The sequence below is a fragment of the Corythoichthys intestinalis genome, chromosome 14 (genome assembly GCF_030265065.1).
Source record: "Corythoichthys intestinalis isolate RoL2023-P3 chromosome 14, ASM3026506v1, whole genome shotgun sequence".
NCBI classification, from domain to species: Eukaryota; Metazoa; Chordata; class Actinopteri; order Syngnathiformes; family Syngnathidae; genus Corythoichthys; species Corythoichthys intestinalis.
Window position 1 is genome coordinate 27,083,349 of NC_080408.1, and position 24,495 is coordinate 27,107,843.

Sequence of the window (24,495 nt, forward strand, 5' to 3'; positions counted from 1 at the left end):
ACAAATACAGTACTTATGTACCGTATGTTGAATGTATATATCCGTCTTGTGTCTTATCTTTTCATTCCAACAATAATTTACAGAAAAATATGGCATATTTTATAGATGGTTTGAATTGCGATTAATTATGATTAATTAATTTTTAAGCTGTAATTAACTAGATTAAAAATTTTAATCGTTTGACAGCCCTAAGTAGAACATAATTTTTAATCAGACAATGATTTAAATAAAAAATAAATTTGTGAACGTAATGTAAAATAAATTAGGGGTCAATCAGGGGCCCTATGGTCCTGAGCCCAAATACCATGTCGCTATACTGCTTCCTTTGCTGATATTATCTTTATATATTAACAGGGCAATGGAGCTGAAAAACGACCAGCAGCATTTGACATCTCCAAAAAACCCAAGACTCCAAAGAAGAAGAAGAGGAAGGACCCCAATGAGCCAGTGAAGCCAGTGTCTGCCTACGCCTTGTTCTTCAGGGACACTCAAGCCAATATTAAGGCCCAGAACCCTAACGCCACCTTTGGGGAGGTGTCGAAGATTGTGGCCTCCATGTGGGACGGCCTGGGAGAGGAACAGAAACAGGTATTAATATTGATATTACCAGGGTTTCTGCAGGGTCTTCAAAAGTCTTAAAAGCATTGAATTTATAAATTTTGTAAATAATACCTTCAAAAGTCTTGAAAACTTTTAAATTTACATATCTTGGTCTTATGTATGTATGTAACTTCTCCGGGTCTCAGTTCTCATAAAAGTGTCATTTGAGATTTTGATTAGATAACGTAGCCTAAATAAATGAACGGGGCGGAGGAGCCAATCATTGACAACGCAATGCAGCCCCGGGCCAAAATCATTGATTGCAAGCACTGATGGATTATGGGATATTGTGTAGTTCTTTTGACTTGCAAACAAGTCAAAACAGCGTTGGCTCATTGAAAGATGACTACAAATATGGCTGCTTCTTTAATTTGGTATGCTGGCCGATAGAAGTGGGAATCTAGGGCACCTCACGATTCGATTACGATTCAGAGGCTACGATTTGTTTATAAATCAAATATTGATGCACAAACCCCCCCCCCCACACACACACACACACAAACACAGGTATTAGCTGCTTTTAATGGTTTGTTACAAAAATAGTCCAAAAATCCTCCCAGGCTTAAATAAACTACTATTTCAGTATCAAATAAACAGTTCAAAACAGCAAATAAAATACTCAAGTCCCCATTCTGTATCAGTAGCTTTAAGCTACATTCAATTAATTTAATGTTGTGAATCAACCGTTAAAGTTGTTAAAATTGCTCCCGTTATTCCATAATTTCCCTTCTGTCTACTTTTGACATGTGAAAGTTTTAAAACGGTTTCATCATTTAAAGATAGATTCAAGTGTAGATTTGGCCAATTTAGGGGTATTTTAGATAAAAAGTTAAATTTGGTTCTCTCGGAAGGTTCGCTACAACAGAGCCTTCCTGAGAAGTCTACTGCTTTAAGATGGCGGCTGTTTACTAACTCCGGCGAGTCTGTCGTCTCGCATCTAGTTCTCTATACATGTGCTAACACCGCCTAGTCTTTCATTTCGAAAGCATTTAGTTTTATATACATGTGATATCTACTGTAGCGTTATGTGAGCGTAGTTTGTAACAACGTGGGTGAAGTTTGTAGTGGCTGTCGGCGTTTTTTTATCTAGCGGCATGAGTTTTGGAATGTGTTCCGTTCCTCATTGCGTCCCAAAGACCATGTTGACAGTGTTTTAGTTCCGCGTACTTAGCATATTAAAATAATCGGAATATGTATGTTTGTGAATCGTTCTTGAAGGTAAAGCCAGCCAGAAAGCTGCTAATGTAAGCGATGCGACAGCAGCTAACACTAGCCAGCAAGCTGCTAGTGCTGCCCAGCTACAATTGCTAGTGGATTTGCGAGAGTGGATCTACGCCCATCGTTTGGGTCCACAGCAACCATGAAAGCAGAGGTTTTGTGGTTGCCCGAGAGTTTAAGGCACTTGAATGCACCTTAAACGTAAGTGTGGACAGGTATGAAAATAGTCAGCAAAATACCCTGGAGAAAATTATCTGTCCAAGTGTAGACGTAGCCTAAGATGACGCTCGCCACACTAAATGCTAATGCTAACGAGAACGCCTCTACTTGGCCTGTGGTCATTGTCAGCGCTGTGGTGGTGTTGCGAGAGTAACCTATAGATACGCTGCATTCTTATATCCTACACACATTCCCCATTTCCACTTTTGAGAAATAAATTAGCAGAAACTCACGGATTTTGTTTTTCTTAAGGCTGTCAAACGATTAGAATTTTTAATCAAGTTAATCCCAGTTTAAAAATTAATTAATCGTAATTAATCGCAATTCAAACCATCTCTAAAATATGCCATATTTTTCTGTAAATTATTGTTGGAATGGAAAGATAAGACACAAGACGGACATAAACATTCAACATACTGTACATAAGTACGGTATTTGTTTATTATAACAATAAATCCTGAAGATGACATCAACAATATTAACATTCTTTCTGTTAAAGGGATCCACGGATAGAAAGACTTGTAGTTCTTAAAAGATTTGAGTACAAGTTATAGTAATTTTATATTAGGAAAAAGACGTCTCCTGCTCCGCCCAAATGCATGATGGGAAGTTGGGCAACCATGACTGTCAGTAGTGGCTGCAAATGGTTTACAGTATGTTCTGCGCTGTGTTCAATTAGGCGTGTTAAAAAAGGAAGTCCCCTGCTCTGCCCCAATGCATGATGGGAATATTGGGCAACCATGACTGTTAATAGTGGCTGTGAAAGCTTAAGCCAATAAAAGGCGCGGTCCAATGAAGGCCTGTGTCCACTCGCATTTCTCTGCCTTTTCGCTCTCAATGTGCTAAAACAGCGTCTTTGTGAACTGTTTGAGGCAACGCATGAACGGGTCATTCTGTGCATGCGTTAATTGTATCAAATATATCATCGTGATTCATTCAAACAAATTAATTACCGCCCGTTAATGCGATAAATTTGACAGCCCTAGTTTTTGTGTGTCGATATGGCTGTGAAATAGGTATTTAATTTTTTTAAAATGGTCTTCATTAGGTCTTAAAAAGTCTTAAATTTGACTTGAGGAAACTTGTAGGAACCCTGTATTATAGAATATTTCATTCAAAATGTGATTTACTGTTGTTGTTTTTTTGTTGTTGTTGTTGTTGTTGTTTTTTTAAACCAACAAGTTCACGCAGTCCAACAACCTGGAAAATGCATTGCTGATGAGATTTGTGCTGCCTAGCTTATCTAATATTAGTTTCAAAATTGTAATTATTTTCCAATTTGTTTATTGCAGCAGGTTGCAGGCAACTAGTAAAACTTAGATAGATATTTGTATTCATATTTTGGGGTGCAGTACAAAGGCATACCAGGCTCCGACACGTAACATAGTGTATTTGGAAAAAAACAACAATTAGCTTTATCTCTAAGCAAGCAGTGTAGCTCAGACTCTGGCTGGTGGACATCATGCTTATTTGAAACAGGTTCAACCCAACAACATAATTATATTTCCTGTGTTTTTCAGTTCTCCAAATGAGCACTGATCTTTTTTTCATAAAAGACCTGATGTACGGCATTTCATGAGTTACATTATTGCACAGATAATCTAATAGGAAAAATGAATCTGAGCGCATTTGGACCTAATGTATCAAATATGATATAAATTGATGTTCCGAGGGACCAATAAAAGCTCCAGGTTCAAAGAATTGGAATTTTCTGTCAATTATATAAGGGTTTTGGCTTCACAGGGTTAAAAAAAAATATGTATATATAAATATATATATCTCAAATATCTTACCAGAGGCTGTTGTAAAACAATCAACAGTTGTAATTGCTCCTCTATAAAGTGACTTTGCACATCCTTGGGTGAGAACTGACCACCTTTGGCATTCATTGTATTATACCAGAATACAGACCATTTTTGACAACTTTCCTGAGCATATGCATAATAAACTGTTAATCCTACCACTGTGCGTTATCTTACGCAGTAGTTAGTTCAGTTTAGTTATTAGTCATTAGTTCAGTTGTATGCATGAAGTGTTTTGAGTGTGCACAGTGGTAAAGTGGCGTCAAAATGAAATGTTCTGTTTGTGCCTGAAGGTGTATAAGAAGAAGACAGAAACGGCAAAGAAGGAGTATCTGAAACAATTGGCTGCCTACAGGGCCAGTCTGGTCTCTCAGGTATCGCTCACACGCACATGCACACATTGCGATGCCTTCAGGACATGACAATGTACTGATAGTCTCTTTCGTTCTTCAGAGTTACAACGATCCATCTGAGATGAAGCCGCCCCAGTCTTCTTCATCGTCTTCCTCGTCATCCTCTGCCTCAATGTTCACATCCAAGCCATCTGTCTACGCGGGCCAGCACCCTTCCTCTAGCTCACTAGGCCACCCGCTTCCTCCCCACCAGCACCCAGGCATTTACATGCCATACCCTCATCCGTCGAACCTCACCCACCATCCCTCAAGCCCCGGCCTTGGACACCCTCACCTGCTCCCGCCTCACACGCAGATCCATCCCCAGCTTCACGCCCTGTCCTCCAGAGGAACCGTGCCACGGTCCAGTTTGCCTCACCAAGGAGCGCTGTCCCTCGGCGGTGTGGTGCAAGCATCCACGCCGCCCCACCAGGTCAGCCCGCCGCTCCATAGCCAGGCTCACCTTGGGGGGCTACACAGTCCGCACCAGCAGCACCAGCAGCTCGGTGGTCACTCCCTGGGAATGACACACTCCCCAGCCATCACACAGGTCAGTCAGTACCTATTCACACCCATAAAATTCATGTAATGACACTTTGAATTTCTTAAACACTTTACACAACCTTTTAACGGTGGCTGAATAATGCTAACACACGGGTCATTCCAGAATTGGAGGATATTTTACATTCCACCCTTCAAATTTTAAATAATCCATGTACAAAATAATAAAACATGAAGTCTAAGAGAATATTTACTTCTCCTGAGACCACATCTGAAAAAAAATATAAGAGAAAAGAACCCATGAAAATATTAATTGAAATACCAAATACCGTATTGGCCCGAATATAAGACGGCCCTGATTATACGACGACCCCCTCTTTTTCAAAACTCAAGTTTGAAAAAAAGACTTTTTGAACACCAAAATAATTTTTATACAGAAAATAATTCCTGTACATCTGAAACAAATGATTATAACAATATATTTGAGAGAAAAAGCATGTTATTTTTAGGGCTGTCAAAATTATCGCGTTAACGGGCGGTAATTAATTTTTTAAATTAATCACGTTAAAATATTTGACGCAATTAACGCACAAATGCCCCGCTCAAACAGATTAAAATGACAGCACAGTGAAAGGTGTACTTGTTGTGTTTTTCGGAGTTTTGCCGCCCTCTGCTGGCGCTTGGGTGCGACTGATTTTATAGGCTTCAGCACCCATGAGCATTGTGTAAATAATTATTGACATTAACAATGGCGGGCTACTAGTTTTTTTTTTTTTTTTTTTTTTTGATTGAAAATTTTACAAATTATATTTAAACAAAAACATGAAGAGGGGTTTTAATATAAAATTTCTATAACTTGTACTAACATTTATCTTTTAAGAACTACAAGTCTTTCTATCCATGGATCGCTTTAACAGAATGTTAATAATGTTAATGCCATCTTGTTGATTTATTGTTATAATAAAGAAATACAGTACTTATGTACCGTATGTTGAATGAATATATCCATCTTGTGTCTTATCTTTCCAATCCAACAATAATTTACAGAAATATATGGCATATTTTATAGATGGTTTGAATTTCGATTAATTACGATTAATTAATTTTTAAGCTGTAATTAACCCGATTAAAAATTTTAATCGTTTGACACCCCTAGTTATTTTGCCTCATTCAAATCTTAATATCTGAACATTTAAATATGTAAACTAAAGTGCAATCACATTCGTAAATGAATGGCTTCTGGTTTTTGAAATGTAAATAAACCAATCTATTGTGATAAAAAACAAAACAAAATTTCAATAACTGCATTAACCATCAAAGTGAAGTCTAACTGTAACTGTAGTCTTGAAACAAATCTGAATAAGGAAAAACACTGCAATAAAATAATGCAAACTGGTTAAACTTGAGAGTAGCTGAGATCTGTCATGACAGAACATCGCTTCAATGATATCTGGCGCCATCTAGTGTCGTGAATGAGTATAATGCCTATATCGCGAACATAAGACGGCCCCCACTTTTTCAGTCTTATTTCAATGCAAAAAGTACCGTCTTATATTCGGGCCAATACGGTACATCTTGAGAATACCATAATCTTGTTCCACACTAATATACACACACGCGCATTCAGGTAACTTAAAATTCCGCTCTGAGAGCTCCAATTTGGCCACATTTCAAAATTGTCCTATATGCATGTGTAATAAATCATTGGAAAGCTTAAAATCTATTTTCTGGGGGAATACGTTTTTTGAACAAGAGGGCATTTTTTTGACACCTTAAAAGTAGGTCAAATCAGGTGAGTGAAAAATAGACATTTTTGAGACCTTTGAAAGTTTCTCATTTAAAAATGGTTTTGGACACCCATCCTGGTACATAATAAATAACGAACACTTCAAATGACCCCCCTTTTGTCTACCCAAGTCTTTGATAATCAATATGCATGCACTAAGACTTGTGGGTGGATGTACAATACTAAAGGAGAATGGTGTGTGAGTAAATGTAGATTTAATTTAGCCCTGTGTTTAATTTTGTAAAAAAACATGGCTGAACGGGAAGTTAGCAGTATAGCTATTGATAACTTTACTGCATAAAGTGTTTAATTTGGCTTGATTTTAATCTGTGCAAAGAAAAAACATTTCCAGGAGACTTTTAGGGGTTAAATTCCAATATTATAATATATTAATTTTTGCTGTTGGATTTTAAAATATTTTTTCAATTATGATTAAAGAATTTGAATGCGAGATACTAAGATAAAAGGCTCCGTATGCATAAAGGGAACATAAATGTGAGTCTGTAACACTATCTATTTAATATATTTAGCCTTGAAGCCTAGGAGCTAGGCTTTATGATTTAAGCATCTAATGTATCTAATACGTCGATATCATCCCTAAATAAGCAATCCAAACGGTAACATGGTTCGAAAAGATAATGGATAGCACGCTAGTCAGTTAGCCTGCTGTGTCCATAATTCTCGCGCTAGCATTCGACTGCAATGTACGTCTCTTCGGGGCTTTTCGTTAACTCGAGGTGCTAGCATCATTAAAGACACGCTGATTTTAACGAGATATTATTGCATACTTACCTTACCTTAGTTTCGATCCAATAACTCCGTGTAGCATACATCACCGAGTGTCAAGACAAAGCTGTCAATGGCCACAGCCGGATTTTGTGGGGATTTTATGGGTGAAACATGGTAATATAACAAGGGTGCAATGCAGAAATTGCAGACATCAAAGAGTGTTTGAGATTTTCTTTTTCAAATATTTACCCTTTTTACATTTTTTTTCTTCATTTTTCTTTGTTTGGATCATTTATCATCTAGAATATCGGGGAAAATGTGACAGTAACAAAAATAAACAATTAAGTGATAGTTATGAGGTAGATATCCGCGACCTATTTACAGACACTATTTTTTTCATTGTGACGCAATTTGTTTAAAAGTTTAAAATATGCAAGTGAATACGTTTATAAAGTCATTGTTTTTTTAAACAAAATATTAGACATCAATTAATGATTCTAATCTAAAAATAATAGACATTTCGAATGATAAATATTATTACTTACCTTCTTTTTATGGCTGGGTTGAAACAAAAGCGGTTGTACTGTGTCTGTAAACGAGGGTCTCCGGGGTAAAACGGACAAATGAAAAATAATCCGGGGCATAATGCGCCATGAAACTGCTATGGCAGCATACAGACATATTGTTCTTCCAAACACAACAGTTCATTTGGCTTAAAATACAGCTGTTTATTTTTAAGAGGGGTGCAAAAGCAGCAACTGCTTTTTCAGCCTTGTCTGTGTTTTCCATCATATATACTGTATTTTAATGTGTCTCATTGCTGTCTCATCATTTTAGCAATGTTTGTTCTGATAAGCATAGTATTTCAATTAATTATTATTCATGGAACGTGTATCGCACAACATGGACACAACCCTGTTGCCATAACTTTTTTATCAATAGTCATCTACAGTTGTGGTCAAAAGTTTACATACACTTGTGAAGAACATAATGTCATGGCTCTCTTGAGTTTCCAGTTATTTCTACAACTCTGATTTTTTTCTGATAGAGTGATTGGAACAGATACTTCTTTGTCACAAAAAACATTCGAGAAGTTTGGTTCTTTTATGACTTTATTATGGGTGAACAGAAAAAAGTGATCAAATCTGCTGGGTCAAAAATATACATACAGCAGCACTAATATTTGGTAACATGTCCCTTGGCCATTTTCACTTCAATTAGGCGCTTTTGGTAGCCATCCACAAGCTTCTGGCAAGCTTCTGGTTGAATCTTTGACCACTCCTCTTGACAGAATTGGTGCAGTTCAGTTAAATTTGATGGCTTTCTGACATGGACTTGTTTCTTCAGCATTGTCCACAAGTTCTCAATGGGGTTTAAGTCAGGACTTTGGGAAGGCCATTCGAAAACCTTAATTCTAGCCTGATTTAGCCATTCCATTACCACTTTTGATGTGTGTTTGGGGTCATTGTCCTGTTGGAACACCCAACTGCGCCCAAGACCCAATCTTCGGGCTGATGACGTTAGGTTATCTTGAAGAATTTGAAGGTAATCCTCCTTCTTCATTATCCCATTTACTCTCTGTAAAGCACCAGTTCCATTGGTAGCAAAACAGCCCCACAGCATAATACTACCACCACCGTGCTTTACGGTAGGCATGGTGTACTTGGGGTTAAAGGCCTCACCTTTTCTCCTCCAAACATATTGCTGGGCATTGTGGCCAAACAGCTCGATTTTTGTTTCGTCTGACCACAGAACTTTCCTCCAGAAGGTCTTATCTTTGTCCATGTGATCAGCAGCAAACTTCAGTCGAGCCTTAAATTGCCGCTTTTGGAGCAGGGGCTTCCTTCTTGCACGGCAGCCTCTCAGTCCATGGAGATGCAAAACACGCTTGACTGTGGACACTGACACCTGTGTTCCAGCAGCTTTTAATTCTTGGCAGATCTGCTTTTTGGTGATTCTCGGTTGAATCTTCACCTTCCTGACCAATTTTCTCATTTTCTCATACTGTACATACAAAATCACATGCTTTGGTTTTGACGTTAGCACCGTAAAACTACATTTTTGTGATCGAGTGTGTGCACTACTGCATTTGGCTCTTTCATGTCAGAAGTTATGCTCGTTCATTTGCCACCTCCCCGACAAAATGGATTGGAGGGTTAGTACCATCAATAGAAGCAACTGGGTTAACAAGGAAGTGACCCAAACATGCCCCAATCTCAACAGGAAGTGACACCAAATGAACAGAAAATAACCTGGAAATACCCCAAAACCAACAGGAAATGATCCAAAATGTACTAAATGTGACCCTTATGTATCTCAAAATTACATGGAAGGGGCACAAAATTAACTCATTGCCTGCCATTGAAAACAATAGCTGTCCAATCACTTATACTGGAAAGACTGGCTCTGAATTAGGCCTGAACGATATTTTGTTTGAAACACGCCATCGCAATGTGCAGATGCGCAGTACTCACATCGCAAGGACGTGCGATTTTTTTTTTTTTTTCAAACTCGTTTTTCTGCTACATGCTAGTATAGCGCTACAGCCTGTCACATCTCCTTCCTCACCAGTGCAGCTGCTTTTGGTACTCAAAGTTAACGATGATTGACAGATTTGTAGCTTTGATCTGCCAAGGAGGCAGATGAGGAGATGAAAGACACAAATGTGTTAATAATTGTTTAGCTTGATACACACTAATGGTAGTGTGCTGTGACAACTCATTATGTAAATGAGAGGCTGTTCTCGGCATCGTGATCGTCAAAGCGTGAGTGAATGGCGTACCGCACGCAGGCTATTTTTAGACCGTGACGTCGCATCGTAAAGCGGAAGTAAAGCCGAAGTGGGACATTATAGACCCGCCCTCGCATAGACCCAACGTAAAAAGTGCTACTTTTCGCCGGTAATCTTTCAAAAACCAACATGCCGATCACGCATTGCTTTTTTGTAACTTGTAGAAACGACTCTAGACATTACGACCATGAAGGATGTTTTCTTCATACGTTCCCGGAAACCAAAAACTCGGGAGGAAAAAATGTGAAGACCGAATCAACTTGCGCGGACTTTAACACCAGCTCGGCGAATCCATTCACGTTTCATATGCAGTAAACATTATGTTGGGTTGGCATGGTCTTTCAGAGGACAATGAGGTAAGCCATTTTTATATTTTTAACTTATTTTTTTAGCGTAACGTTGTGCCGTACTGCTTCTGTCTGACAATGAATGACCTGAAAAGAATTATAATGGTATCTGACTGCCACTGTTACCGTTTCTGTTATATATATATATATAAAAACAACTTTAGTAAGGGGGGAGTGTAAATAAATTATAGGATTAAGATGTGTTATCAATGAAAAAATAAAAGTGTTCGTTGGCTGTCACTGAGTAGCATTTGCGATCGCTACACAAAGCTAACTAAATTACCCCCAAGAACGGTAAGAGACGTAGGACAACCAGAGGATATGTAAGAAAGACAGGGCTGATGGTAAAGGATAGCTTGTTGAAACGGGAGAATGTCATTGTCAGTCGCGTCGATAAAAAAGCTAAAGCTATGCTTAGGTCGGCTAGTTTTTTTCGTCTTTTTCAGCCTTCGACACTAAAGCCATCTCTTTAACTGAATATTTTTATGTTCTTCCACATCTATGCCAGTCAATTTGGCACCAGGCACATCATTTTCGGAGAGAATTGGTAGGTTTAGCGCTGTAAACGTCTCCTTCGTACACGAGTTCCATTCATTTCCTATTAGGGACAAACGATGGCTTGTCCTCGGTTAGCAACGGTAGCTAATGTCATGAATATTAATGAGCGGAAGTGACGTGTTGCTTGCGGTACGCCATTTGAGTGGACTCCCTTAATGAAGCATTTAATGAAGACAAACATTTTTCTACGTTATTCTTGTTTAAAAATAACAACTAACCGATTAACTTGAGAAATTCGATTAAAAAAAAGCTTCGAATCAAAATATTACTGCTTCGAGTATTCGTTTAATTAGACTATCGTTGTAATGGTTTGTTTTGAAAGTGTATTTAATTTTTTTTGTTTTTTTTTTTGGGTGGATGCACTGCCCTCTAGTGGCAACAGAAAATTTGACATAACATGCCTCAACCCAGCTGCTCCCTGTTAAGACCAACATAAGACAAGTTTTTGTCCGAGTGTTTTTCACATGCATTCGTAGTTTAGCTTAAGTATATTTAGCCGTTTTTTTTTTTTTTTTTTTTTTTTTTTTTTCGGAATATGTGTTTGAACGATTTGTTAAGAGCGTTGTAAAAACAAAAAAAGCGCAGCCCATCTCCATTGTATTTTTATTTTAAATTGCCTTTCAACATGGCATATCTTTTCAATGTGTGTGATCTATCAAGTAAATTTCCGCCAAAAATGCGATTTATACTAGATTTTTTTTCTTCTTCATTGCAAATTTTTGGGCTGGTGCGACTTATACTCAGGTGCCACTTATAGTCCGAAAAATACGGTAAAAAAGTTAGGCGCACCAGTGCAACCAATGCAAAAAGTAAGTGTGGAGCCTTGGCAATATAGATATATTTATATATAGAATATACACTCACCGGCCACTTTATTAGGTACACCATGCTAGTAACGGGTTGGACCCCCTTTTGCCTTCAGAACTGCCTCAATTCTTCATGGCATAGATTCAACAAGGTGCTGGAAGCATTCCTCAGAGAGTTTTGTCCATATTGACATGATGGCATCACACAGTTGGTGCAGATTTGTCAGCTGGACATCCATAATGCGAATCTCCCGTTCCACCACATCCCAAAGATGCTGTAGTGGATTGAGATCTGGTGACTGTGGAGGCCATTTGAGTACAGTGAACTCATTGTCATGTTCAAGAAACCAATCTGAGATGATTCCAGCTTTATGACATGGCACATTATCCTGCTGAAAGTAGCCATCAGACGTTGGGTACATTGTGGTCATAAAGGGATGGACATGGTCAGCAACAATACTCAGGTAGGCTGGGCGTTCCAACGATGCTCAATTGGTACCAAGGGGCCCAAAGAGTGCCAAGAAAATATTCCACACAACATTACACCACAACCACCAGCCTGAACCGTTGATCCATGCTTTCATGTTGTTGACGCCAAATTCTGACCCTACCATCCGAATGTCGCAGCAGAAATCGAGACTCATCCGACCAGGCAACGTTTTTCCAATCTTCTATTGTCCAATTTCGATGAGCTAGTGCAAATTGTAGCCTCAGTTTCCTGTTCTTAGCTAAAAGGAGTGGTACCCGGTGTGGTCTTCTGCTGCTGTAGCCCATCTGCCTCTATGTTCGACGTACTGTGCGTTCAGAGATGCTCTTCTGCCTACCGTGGTTGTAACCGGTGGTTATTTGAGTCACTGTTGCCTTTCTATCAACTCGAACCAGTCTGGCCATTCTCCTCTGACCTCTGGCATCAACAAGGCATTTCCGCCCACAGAACTACCGCTCACTGGATATTTTTTCTTTTTCGGACCATTCTCTGTAAACCCTAGAGATGGTTGTGCGTGAAAATCCCAGTAGATCAGCAGTTTCTGAAATAGTCAGACCAGCCCTTCTGGCACCAGCAAATATGCCAGGTTCAAACTCGCTCAAATCACCTTTCTTCCCCATACTGATGCTCGGTTTGAACTGCAGGAGATTGTCTTAAACCATGTCTACATGCCTAAATGCACTGAGTTGCCACCATGTGATTAGCTGATTAGAAATTAAGTGTTAACGAGCAGTTGGACAGGTAATAAAGTGGCCGGTGAGTGTATATATCGCAGTGTTAATTTTTTTTCCAATATCGTTCAGGCCTATCCCAAACAGTGCTATTCAAATTATCTTGTGAAAATTCTTCTAGTTTTAATATCGCAATATAATCTCGCAATATATCGCAAACCCCCCAGAAATCGCAATGATAGTTTTCCCCAATATCATTCAGGCCTACTCTGAATGCTCCTTTTCCGCTGATGCCTTCAATAGCAGCCAGTGAGTTAAATTATTTGGTCAAAAAGAAAACTAGTCCAGCCCACGTGAGATCTAATTGCCAGAAATGTGGGTCGTGAACCAAAATGAGTTTGACACACCTGAACTACATCTATAACTGTATAAAAGTCACTTCGGTGAAAGTTCACATCATACTTTGTTTATAATTCATTCAAATGATTCAGTAAGTGATGGGTTCCCACTGAGTGGTCGTTGATTAGGAGAGCGAATGGTTGTCTCTGTGTGTGCCGTACTACTGACTGGCAATCAGATTAGGGTGTAATCCGCCTTACGCTGGGATAGGCTCCAGCACCCCGGAGACCCAGACAAGGATGAGCGTTGTTGAAAGTGGATGGAATCAGTAAGCATTTTTAGTCTAATGGCACCATAAAAGACACAACTGACTTTTTTGCCCTGTTTTATCAGTGTATATGGTTTACTTTGCAGTATTATTCCTTTTATAGCACCAGTTTAGCTTCCTTTTCCTATTTGAAGGCTTTAAAAAATATATAGATGAATTGCCTACCAAAAAGAGGAAGAGAACAATGTTACAGAACTCCAAACTTTTCTTTTTCCTCTGAGTGGGGAGTGATGGGGAATTGTGTGGGGGGGATGGAAAGACAGAGACAAAAGAGGCAGATGGGGTCTTTGTGAAGGAGTGAAGGAGAAGAATTTGCTCAACAAAGGATGAATAGGTGAGGTAGAGAAGAAGAGGGGGTGAACCCAACCACCTGCTGTCCTCCTCTTTCACACACAACACTCCGATTAACTTCCCTTTCAGTCTCCTTTCTCTATCTGCGCGCGCACATACAGACTCACACACACTTCGCTGCATTGGCTGATTTTACTCTTCAAGTATCTTGCCATTCGAGAAATGAGCTCCTGTTCACCTCCCTCTCCCTCTCTTATCTCCTCATCCTGCAGTGGGCAAGACACTCAGAACTGTGTAATTGATCAACTTGATAGCTGCTATTCTACGCCCACAAATCTACCAACTTCCATTATGCACGCACTAAGTCAACTCTAGCAAAGCCTTTGGAATAGGAGTCTCGACGTCCACCCCACAGAATATTACACGTACTCTCACTGACGTTTCTCTGAACGTTTCTTCACAGCCTTCTTTTATTTGATTTGATTTCAGGCCTACCCCCTCCAGCCTGAGTATCAGCCAATTGGAGGAGGTCTGATGAATAGCGGAGCGGTAATGTCATCATCAGTGGACTACCACCAGCTGAGTCGACACATGCCCAACCATCACCCATCTCTCGACTGGAGCGGTGATTACCATGGTAACGGGTAAGTGTTTAAGGGCACATCACATGACCAAGGAAATGTGCCTTTAATGGGTACTTCATGCTTCTTGGCCCTCTTTCGTATGTGGATATAAATCGGATATGTATGCAGAGGTGGGTAGAGTCACCAAAAATTTTACTAAAGTAAGCGTACTGTTAGTTCCAAATGAATTAAAAGTAGTCATCCAAAACATTTACTCAAGTACAAGTAAAAAAGTATTTGGTTAAAAGAATACTCAAGTAATGAGAAACTGGTAATAATGTCTGATTTTTATTTGAACAAAGGTATATATTTTTTTCAGCACAACATCATCCATATTAACTGTTATCATACTGTTGTATAACCAATTACATGTCTAGATTAGGCCCCAAAAACATTAAAAAAAACATCAAATTCCTACTAAAAAATCTACAGAAATGAAACATCAGCCATCCAAAGAGCATGAGTGCCCTCTAGTGGAGAAAACATATATCCTACCTTGAAATTTAAAGTATAATATCTCCAGTTTCTGTGGTGTAGCGGTCGAAAGCTGTGCTTTCGGGTAATGTTGTCGACAGCGCTCTATGTGAAATAGTATATTTTTTATGGTACTTTAAAGAGCATACGACACCAGAAAAAAAGTCTTAAATGGCATTATTATGTGAATTAGAATCATATTTTGAGACGATTCGACTATATACAACAATTTAGCAAAGCGCAGATGACGAGAAATTAGTCTTTTAATCTGCCGGTTAGCCACGCCTACAATTATAGGGCTTTAGCGTCCCCAACAGGTGGATGACGTCAGCGGTAGACTAGGCTCATCGGTTTTACTATTCAGCCCATTGAGGGGGAATTGTTCAGAACGAGGAAAACGAGACGAAGAGAGCTGCAAAATGTCATTGTTTCAGTCTCTCTACTCCCAATATTTTTACAGGATATTCTTTTTATCCAAGTATTTTCCCCAATAGCTATATAAATGGCTTGAGTAGGACCAGTCAGCCCGTCGAGGGGGAACTATTCACAATGAGGAAAACGCGACGAAGAGAGCGGCAAAATGTCATTGTTTCTGTCTCTTTACTTCAATATTTTTACAGGATATTCTTTTTACCCAAGTACTTTCCCCAATTGCTAAATAAATGGCATGGTCATGACAAATAACTTGTGCTAAATGGAATATAAAATAATAAAAATCCATTTATTCAAGACGACATGGCAAAATTACTCCATAATGGTCAAAACAGTCGACTTTACCTTTACTGTCACACCTGCCGAACGATATTTTATGACACCTAAATCGGACATATCTCATTTCCCTTCCCCGGCTTCGGAGAATGTAAACAGACCAGAAGGAGTGACAGCTAGCCGACATGCTAACCCGAACCGAGGGATGTTTCAAAGTCTTCGAAGTGGAAAATCACACATAACTAGCCTGGATTATTTGACATGACGACCCGGTTGTCGAGTTTCTTTGCGGATCGGCAAACCGCCCGGCGGAGAGCAATTTACAGTTCGTTCCCTGGAGGAGGGTGGCTGGAATTGTTGTGTAGCTAACGTGCTAACAGCTAACTGCTAATGAGCGTGAGGATAGCTTTTTACATGCCTATCAATGATCAAACGTAAGTAGTCCTTTATTTAAAGGAATTTTATAGTGTTTACTTTGTAATCACTGTATTCGTATTTGACATAATACAAAACAAGATGTTTACTCACTTCCTTGTAAGTCCAATGGTCCCACAGTAAATATCCACGGTGAATGGGAACCTTTTGAAACTCCAAAAAGGCACATACGCCTCTCCCGCATACAGAATGATTTTTCTGCAGCCGTTTGGCTGGCGTGATGCAAAAAATAAAAGTATTAATCCGCAAAATCAGCTGAATCCTTCGTCCTCATACACAACAGTACACTGTAGCGTGAAGAGGACGTCTTCTACCGTACACGTCACAGCGCCCTCCTCCTCAATGCGAGACCGAAGCCGGAAGTCACTCATTTTCCTGGCGCGGGATTCAAAAAACTAAATAAATATAGCGATCGCTTCCACATACATCCAAGCGGTCCATATCATTCAGGAGCATAAAATACCGCATGTATTATGAAATAAACATGCTTTTTCGTGTCACAAGCACTTTAAAGACGCCATGTAATCATAGAGTTGCCAAACCCAAGCTTGTACGTGGTCATGTGACTGTATTGTTACGTCGGATTGGTACAATGGAGTCATCTAATTATTGTTGCAACGTTTCATTGGTAAAACTGGTAGAGCCATCTGTGTCAAAAATAAGGTAAAATCTAATATCTAGAATAAAGAGGAAAAATGCAACGATCTAGTGTTGCCCAAAGTAGCAGAGTAAGAGTAGCGTTTCTTCACAAATCAACTCAAGTATGGCATGTTAAAACTACTCATAGAAGTACATTTTTCTCAAAAAGTGACTGGTGACATGGTGACAAGCAAATGTAACGGCGTAAATGTAACATGTTACTACCCACCTCTGTACACATCCAACCTGTTCATTTACTCAATTGCTTTCATATTTACTTCTGTAAAGACACTGCGACACGTGCTAACGTGTTCTTCGCACATGCATGTCACTTAACCGACGCGTTCCATTCGCCTACAAGTGGCATTTGTTTTTTCAGTATGAACAGCTATACAAAATACATTAGGATTAGCAAAACATCAGAATAGGACATCACATTTTGTAGTGTGAATGTACAGTGATATGAATAAGTATCCGAACCTTTTGGAATTTCTCACAGTTCTGCATAAAATCACCATCAAATGTGGTCTGATTTTGTCAAAATAACACAGATGAAAAAACAGTGTCTGCTTTAACTAAAACCACCCAAACATTTATAGGTTTTCATATTTTATGAGGATAGTATGCAAACAATGACAGAAGGAGGAAAAAGAAGTAAGTGAACCATCACATTTAATATTTTGTGGCCACCCCTTTGGCAGCAATAACTTAACAGTAATAACCAACCAGACGCTTCCTGTATCAGTCTGGCACATCGATCAGGACGAATCTTGGCCCATTCTTCTCTACAAAACTGCTGTAGTTCTGTCAGATTCCTGGGATGTCTGGCAATGAATCGCTGTCTTTAGGTCATGCCACAGCATCTCAATGGTTTTCAAGTCTGGACTTTGACTTGGCCACTCCAGAATATGTAATTCGTTCTTCTGAAACCATTCTGAAGTTGATTTGCTTCTGTGTTTTGGATCATTGTCTTGTTGCAGCGTCCATCGTCTTTTTAGCTTCAACTGTCTGACAGACCGCCTCAGGTTGTCCTGCAAAACATCCTGATAAACTTTTGAATTTTATTCTTCTATTATTGATTGCAAGTTGTCCAGGTCTGAGGTAGCAAAACAGCCCCAAATCATGATGCTCCTTCCACTATTCTTCACGGTGGGGATGAGGTGTTGATGTTGGTGAGCTGTTCCATTTTTCCTGCACACATGACGTTGTGTGTTACTCCCAAACAATTCAACTTTGGTTTCATCAGTCCACAAAATATTTTGCCAAAACTTCTGTGGTGTGTCCAAGTACCTTTTTGTCAACATTAAACAAGCAACAATGTTTTTTTAGACAGCAGTGGCTTCTTCCATTGAGTCCTCCCATAAGCACTATTGTTGGCCATAGTTTTACATATAATTGATGTGTGCACAGAGATATTGGACTGTGCCAGTGATTTCTGTCAGTCTTTAGCAGACACTCTAGGGTTCTTTTTTACATCTCTGAGTATTGTGTGCTGAACTCATGGCGTCATCTTTGGTGGACGGCCACTCCTTGGGAGAGAAGCAACAATGCCAAACTCTCTCCATTTGTAGACAACTTCTCTGACGAACATCTAGACTTTTAGAGATTGTTTTGTATCCTTTCCCAGCTTTATAAAAATCAACAATCCTTGATTGCACATCTTCAGACATCTCTTTTGACCGAGCCATGATGCACATCAGACAACGCTTCTCATCAAGACAATTATTACCAGGTGTGTGTTTTATGGTGGGCAGGGCAGCTTTAAACTACTCATCAGTGATTGGGCACACCTGACTTAAATTGTTTGGTAAAAATTGGTTTCAATTGCTCTTTAAGTCTCCTTAAGCAAAGGGTTCACTTACTTATTTTCCCACTTCTGTCGTTGTTTGCATGCTAACCTCATTAAAATATGAAAACCATAAATGTCTGGGTGGTTTTAGTTAACGCAGACACTGTTTTTACATCTGTGTGATTTTGACAAAGATCAGCTCACATTTGATGGGGATTTTATGCAGAAATGTGAGAACGTCCAAAAGGTTCAGATACTTTTTCATACCACTGTAGCATAATTCATGATTTCTGGTCTCCGGTAGGTCAAAATTGTGGTCTTTTATGCAGCATTACGAAAAATGCACGTAATGATCTGTAACTGACTGCACAAAAAAATACCTGGAGAAAATCCACACTGATACAGATGTGTTAACCACTAGGCCACTGCGGGTCATATGATCTTTTAATCATTTTTTAACATTTACTATGGAAGTCACACTTTTTTAATGGCACCAAATTAGTCCACCTCAGTCAATCAGAGGACACCAATTTAGAGTTATTAGCAACTTTAAGTGGCGTTGTTATGAGTTGTCCGATGTTATCGGGTAGCCAATTTTATCGTCCTATTAAAGCATTTTAAAATGATATCGGATAATATCGACTAGGTATGTGCCAGTATTAGATTTTGGGTGTAATGTGTTTGACCTTAGGCAAAAGTACCGCGGTTTCACAGTATCACGGTATTACGGTATTGCAATTATAGCTCTAAAAAGTGTTATTTTGGGATGTATTGGTTAAAAAAACACACAAAAATGCAGTTTTCCATTGAACAGGATTTTTTAATTTTCACAACATATTTGCAAATTGGCAAAAGACTTTACAAAAGTAGGCTAATGGTGGAGAGGAAACTAGTTGGCCGTCTTGGCATGGTAACTAGCCACGTTGCCTCGTTGACAAGCTTACGTTATAGTATTTGTTTTACCATCGCTAGACACACTAAACCAACTTGAGTGAAATCTTGTACAGTGGGGCAAATAAGTATTTAGTCAACCACTAATTGTTCAAGTTCTCCCACTTGAAAATATTAGAGAGGTCTGTAATTATCAACATGGGTAAACCTCAACCATGAGAATCACATTGTTTGATTTTTAAACAAATTATTTGCAAATCATGGTGGAAAATAAGTATTTGGTCAATACCAAAAGTTCATCTCAATACTTTGTTATGTACCCTTTGTTGGCAATAACGGAGGCCAAACGTTTTCTGTAACTCTTCACAAGCTTTTCACACACTGTTGCTGGTATTTTGGCCCATTCCTCCATGCAGATCTCCTCTAGAGCAGTGATGTTTTGGGGCTGTCGTTGGGCAACACGGTCTTTCAACTCCCTTCACAGATTTTCTATGGGGTTGAGATCTGGAGACTGGCTAGGCCACTCCAGGACCTTGAAATGCTTCTTACAAAGCAACTCCTTTGTTGCCCTGGCTGTGTGTTTGGGATCATTGTCATGCTGAAAGACCCAGCCACGTCTCATCTTCAATGCCCTTGCTGATGGAAAGAGATTTTCACTCAAAATCTCTTGATACATGGCCCCATTCATTCTTTCCTTTACACAGATCAGTCGTCCTGGTCCCTTTGCAGAAAAACAGCCCCGAAGCATGATGTTTCCACCCCCATGCTTCACAGTGGGTATGGTGTACTTCAGATGGAATTCAGTATTCTCTCTCCTCCAAACACGAGAACCTGTGTTTTTACCAAAAAGTTCTATTTTGGTTTCATCTGACCATAACACATTCTCACAGTCCTCTTTTGGACCATCCAAATGCTCTCTAGCGAACCGCAGACGGGCCTGGACGTGTACTTTCCTCAGCAGGGGGACACGTCTGGCAGTGCAGGATTTGAGTCCCTGGCGGCGCATTGTGTTACTTATAGTAGCCTTTGTTACTGTGGTCCCAGCTCTCTGTGGGTCATTCACTAGGTCCCCCCGTGTTGTTCAGGGATTTTTGCTCACCGTTCTTGTTATCATTTTGATGCCACGTCGTGAGATCTTGCATGGAACCCCAGATCGAGGGAGATTATCAGTGGTGTTGTATGTCTTCCATTTTCTAATAATTGTTCCCACAGTGTTCCCTGCGATTGGCTGGCAACCAGTTCAAGGTGTACCCTGCCTACTGCCCGTAGTTAGCTGGGATAGGCTCCAGAACCTCCGCGACCCTCGTGAGGAAAAGCGGCATGGAAAATGAATGAAGTAATGAATGCTCCCACAGTTGATTTCTTTACACCAAGCGTTTTGCCAGTTGCAGATTCAGTCTTCCCAGCCTGGTGCAGGTGTACAATTTTGTCTCTGGTATCCTTCGACAACTCTTTGGTCTTGGCCATAGTGGAGTTTGGAGTGTGACTGACTGACATTGTGAAGAGGTGTCTTTTATACAGATAATGAGTTAAAACAGGTGCCATTAATACAGGTAACGAGTGGAGCCTCAATAGACCTCGTTAGACCTCGTTAGAAGAAGTTAGACCTCTTTGACAGCCAGAAATCTTGCTTGTTTGTAGGTGATCAAATACTTATTTTCCACTCTAATTTGGAAATAAATTCTTTAAAAATTAAAAAATGTGCTTTTCTGTTTTTTCCCCCCACATTAGGTCTCTCATGGTTGAGGTTTACCCATGTTGACAATTACAGGCCTCTCTAATCTTTTCAAGTAGGAGAACGTGCACAATTGATGGTTGACTAAATACTTATTTGCCTCACTGTAGCTGGTGGGAAATGTTCATGACAGCGTTTACTGAAATTTTGTGTAAAGTGACTGATGTTGATCATTTTTGGGACCTTAAAAATGGCTAATACCGTAACTACGGTATGACTGAAAATTTTAGTGATTTTGAAACCGTGACGTTTCCATACCACGGTAAACTATGAAACGGGTAACCAGCACTTGCCTCATATCAACATTGGTTTTTCATTATTGGTTTTGTGAAAGTAAATGTAGAAGCCGTTGTACTAGGCTGGTCACAGCTTAGCACAACAGTTATGCTTATTGACCATATATCAGTACCAGATTTTTAGAGTTGGACAATATCGGAATATCAGTTAAAAAATCATTATCGGACAAATCTAGATGAAATTTAACATATGATTGCTACACTGTGTAATTGTTTTTCTTCATTTTGTCTTCTTTCCTCCAGAGGTCCTCAGCGAGATAAATCTTTGTACCTGAGTTAATATGTGGGCCAAATGACACCAAACATTGTACACAACCCTCTTCTGCCATAATGAGGAACCTCGTCCGGAACCAGTCAAGTTGACTTGGAGTAGAGCCCCCAAAAGACAGACTAATGTTCTAATATTTGTTTGTTTTTTCCGGAAAGAGTGACAGTTCATATGAGAATCTAAATGGGGCATGCGTATAACGCCACATTACTGTGTCATTGAGATGGTCGGGAAGACAGGTAAAACCAGGAAAACTTCCTGCTCCTGCATTAGTTAGCATTGCTTGAATTATATCTAGGACTCAACTGTATATTGATTTGAACTGAAAAAAATATGTTCTACAAAGGACATATTTTTACATCCTGGGCTTGGAAAAGTGAAGGTTTATGTATATAATGTGTTATAGGAGCCCTGACAAACGGATTATTCTACCCAAGCACTATGAAGGAGTACTAGGGTCACTTAATGCACATCCCACAAAAAGAATATTACATCATGCATTAAGTTTTGACAATGTTATTGTATTACAGAGTACTAGAGTGGTAATTACATCGAATGCCAGAATTTCCACACAGAAGTTAACGTCAAACAGCAGCCATCTTTATCACGAGAGCTGCCAAATATAAATGAAACAGTCCATTTAATATTTGTTTGTAAATATGTGTAAGCTTCTGACTGTTGATTAAACAAACCCAAAAAAAATAAGACAATTATATAACAAATATCTCCATGTTCTCATATTAACACATTTAGGGTTTGCTTCTGTAATATTCCAACTTATTTATCATCATGTTTGTTTCTTTTCTTTCCTGGCAAGTTTCGCATATTATCATTTGCGTTTTATATTCTTTTCAGTACAGCCCCTAAAACTCCTTCGTCAAATTCCTAAAATCCCATCAGCCCTTGGGAAGAAAAAAAAATCTTTCTACCTGCTTTTGTTTGTCTTTTTGTATAGTAGGGCTGGACTTGCAGTTCTTAAAAGCTCTGAAGAGCATGTGTAAAATACTGTAATGTAATTGTTCAAGCTGTCCCTTTTGAATCCAGTTAATTAGTTTTCTTTACCTCCATAGTATACTGCTGCAGCCAAAGTGAAAAGAGCACAGCACACACAAGCCCACGTTGTTGGTGCTTACATCTGGTGGGCACAAATCCAGTGTAATTTAGTCCTTGAAATGATGAAATGTCAAATAATTATTTGGTGAATTCAAAGGTTTATATGCTGACAGCTCCTCCTCTGTATATTTGTCTGTCTGTTTCCAAAATGGACTTGCATCCCAAATTGACTGAGTGAGTGAGCGAGCGAGCGAGTGACTGAGTGAGTGTGCTTGCATGGTCTCATTTGTCATCTCTACTCTGTGCACAGAGGCTATTTATGAACCTATAACTATTGCTTTGTTGACTGTGTTTAAATGTTTTGAATCAAGTTATGTTTTAGTGTTAATGATGAGAGAAACTATCTCTCTTGCTCACCCTGTATCTTTTTTGTATGTTATGTGTTTTTTGGCAGATGAAAGGACTCTGGGCAAAAACCATGAAGATTTTCTTATTTTTAGATTCTAAAAGTGTGTTTGAGAATAAAGTCAGTGCTGCATTGATGTGCAGTCATTACTCAAAACTCTTGATGTTTTTGTTGTTTATTTCATATATACATAATAAAGGTGTCACAGCACCACATTGCTTTGCTTTAGGCATTATTTTTGCTTTTGCATTCTCTTGTAGCTAAACTGTTACTGGTTGAGATGAGCCTAAACAACACATCCATGCATTCATATGTTTTTCACCCCTTTTATATAGAGCACTTATACGCAGGGGTGAACGTGGCTAGAATTTCTTGCCGGAACTCCCCGGCTCGAAGGTTGCCACGGAGCCAGAAATTTTATTTATTTATTTTATTTATTTTTTGGGGGGGGTCGTCAAACCTCTTCCCCTGAAATGCAAAGAAAACTTTTACCACTGTTATTTCTATAACACATTCAAAAACTGATTTTCATTCAAAATTGTCTTTTTTCAATGATTTGCAAAATAAAAGTTAACAAAATTGGCAATAACCCCAACCCCCACCTGCTAATTTTTATTTTCCCTCATTTTTTCCCACATACTAAATGCAAAATCTAAATTTTAACTACTTAAGAACATAGGATGTATATTAAAATTGAATATTAAAACTAGGGCTGTCAAAATTAACGCGTTAACGCGTGGTAATTAATTTTTTGATTAATCACGTTAAAATATTTGACGCAATTAACGCACTAGGCCCGCTCATACAGATTTAAATGTCAGTACAGTGAAAGGCCAACTTGTTAATTGTGTTTTATGGAGTTTTTCCGCCCTCTGCTGGCGCTTGGGTGTGACTTGCATATGTTATGTGGCGTAATGTCGCCCTCTGCTGGCGATTTAGTGCAGCTGATTATTTGGGTTTCGGCGCGCTTTTCTGACGTGATTATATGTCGACGCGAACTCACACTAATAGACAGTGCTATTCAGACCAGCTAACGTCCGCATCCAGTATTCAGTGGCAGTTCTCATAGCCCCATCACACTGTTTGTGTCTAATACATGCATCGCTTGTGAGTTATATTCCTCCTTTGTTTATATTCATGAGCATTAGATAGTTATTGATGATGTGTATTTGAATTTGTTCACATATATGGTGAAATGCAGTTACATTGTTAGATGCTTGTGAGCTAATTGGCTAGTGCTACTGCTCAAATGGACACGTGTGTGTACATTTTATGTTATTTTGTGATTTATGCAAGTTATTGACACATTGCCT

General features: G+C 39.2%; 1 protein-coding gene across 4 annotated transcripts in view; it reads left to right on the forward strand.

The window, feature by feature from the left end:
• The window catches only part of tox (thymocyte selection-associated high mobility group box), an 87,192-nt gene extending 63,891 nt beyond the window's left edge, over positions 1–23,301 (forward strand). For all 4 annotated transcript variants that reach the window (XM_057858199.1, XM_057858201.1, XM_057858202.1 and 1 more), the window contains 5 exons: positions 355–588; positions 4,133–4,213; positions 4,293–4,781; positions 14,355–14,509; positions 21,699–23,301. In XM_057858199.1, coding sequence (XP_057714182.1) covers positions 355–588; positions 4,133–4,213; positions 4,293–4,781; positions 14,355–14,509; positions 21,699–21,735 — 996 coding nt within the window. In that variant the 3' untranslated portion in view covers positions 21,736–23,301. The remainder of the gene's footprint in view (positions 1–354; positions 589–4,132; positions 4,214–4,292; positions 4,782–14,354; positions 14,510–21,698) is intronic.
• Positions 23,302–24,495: the final 1,194 nt, after the last annotated feature.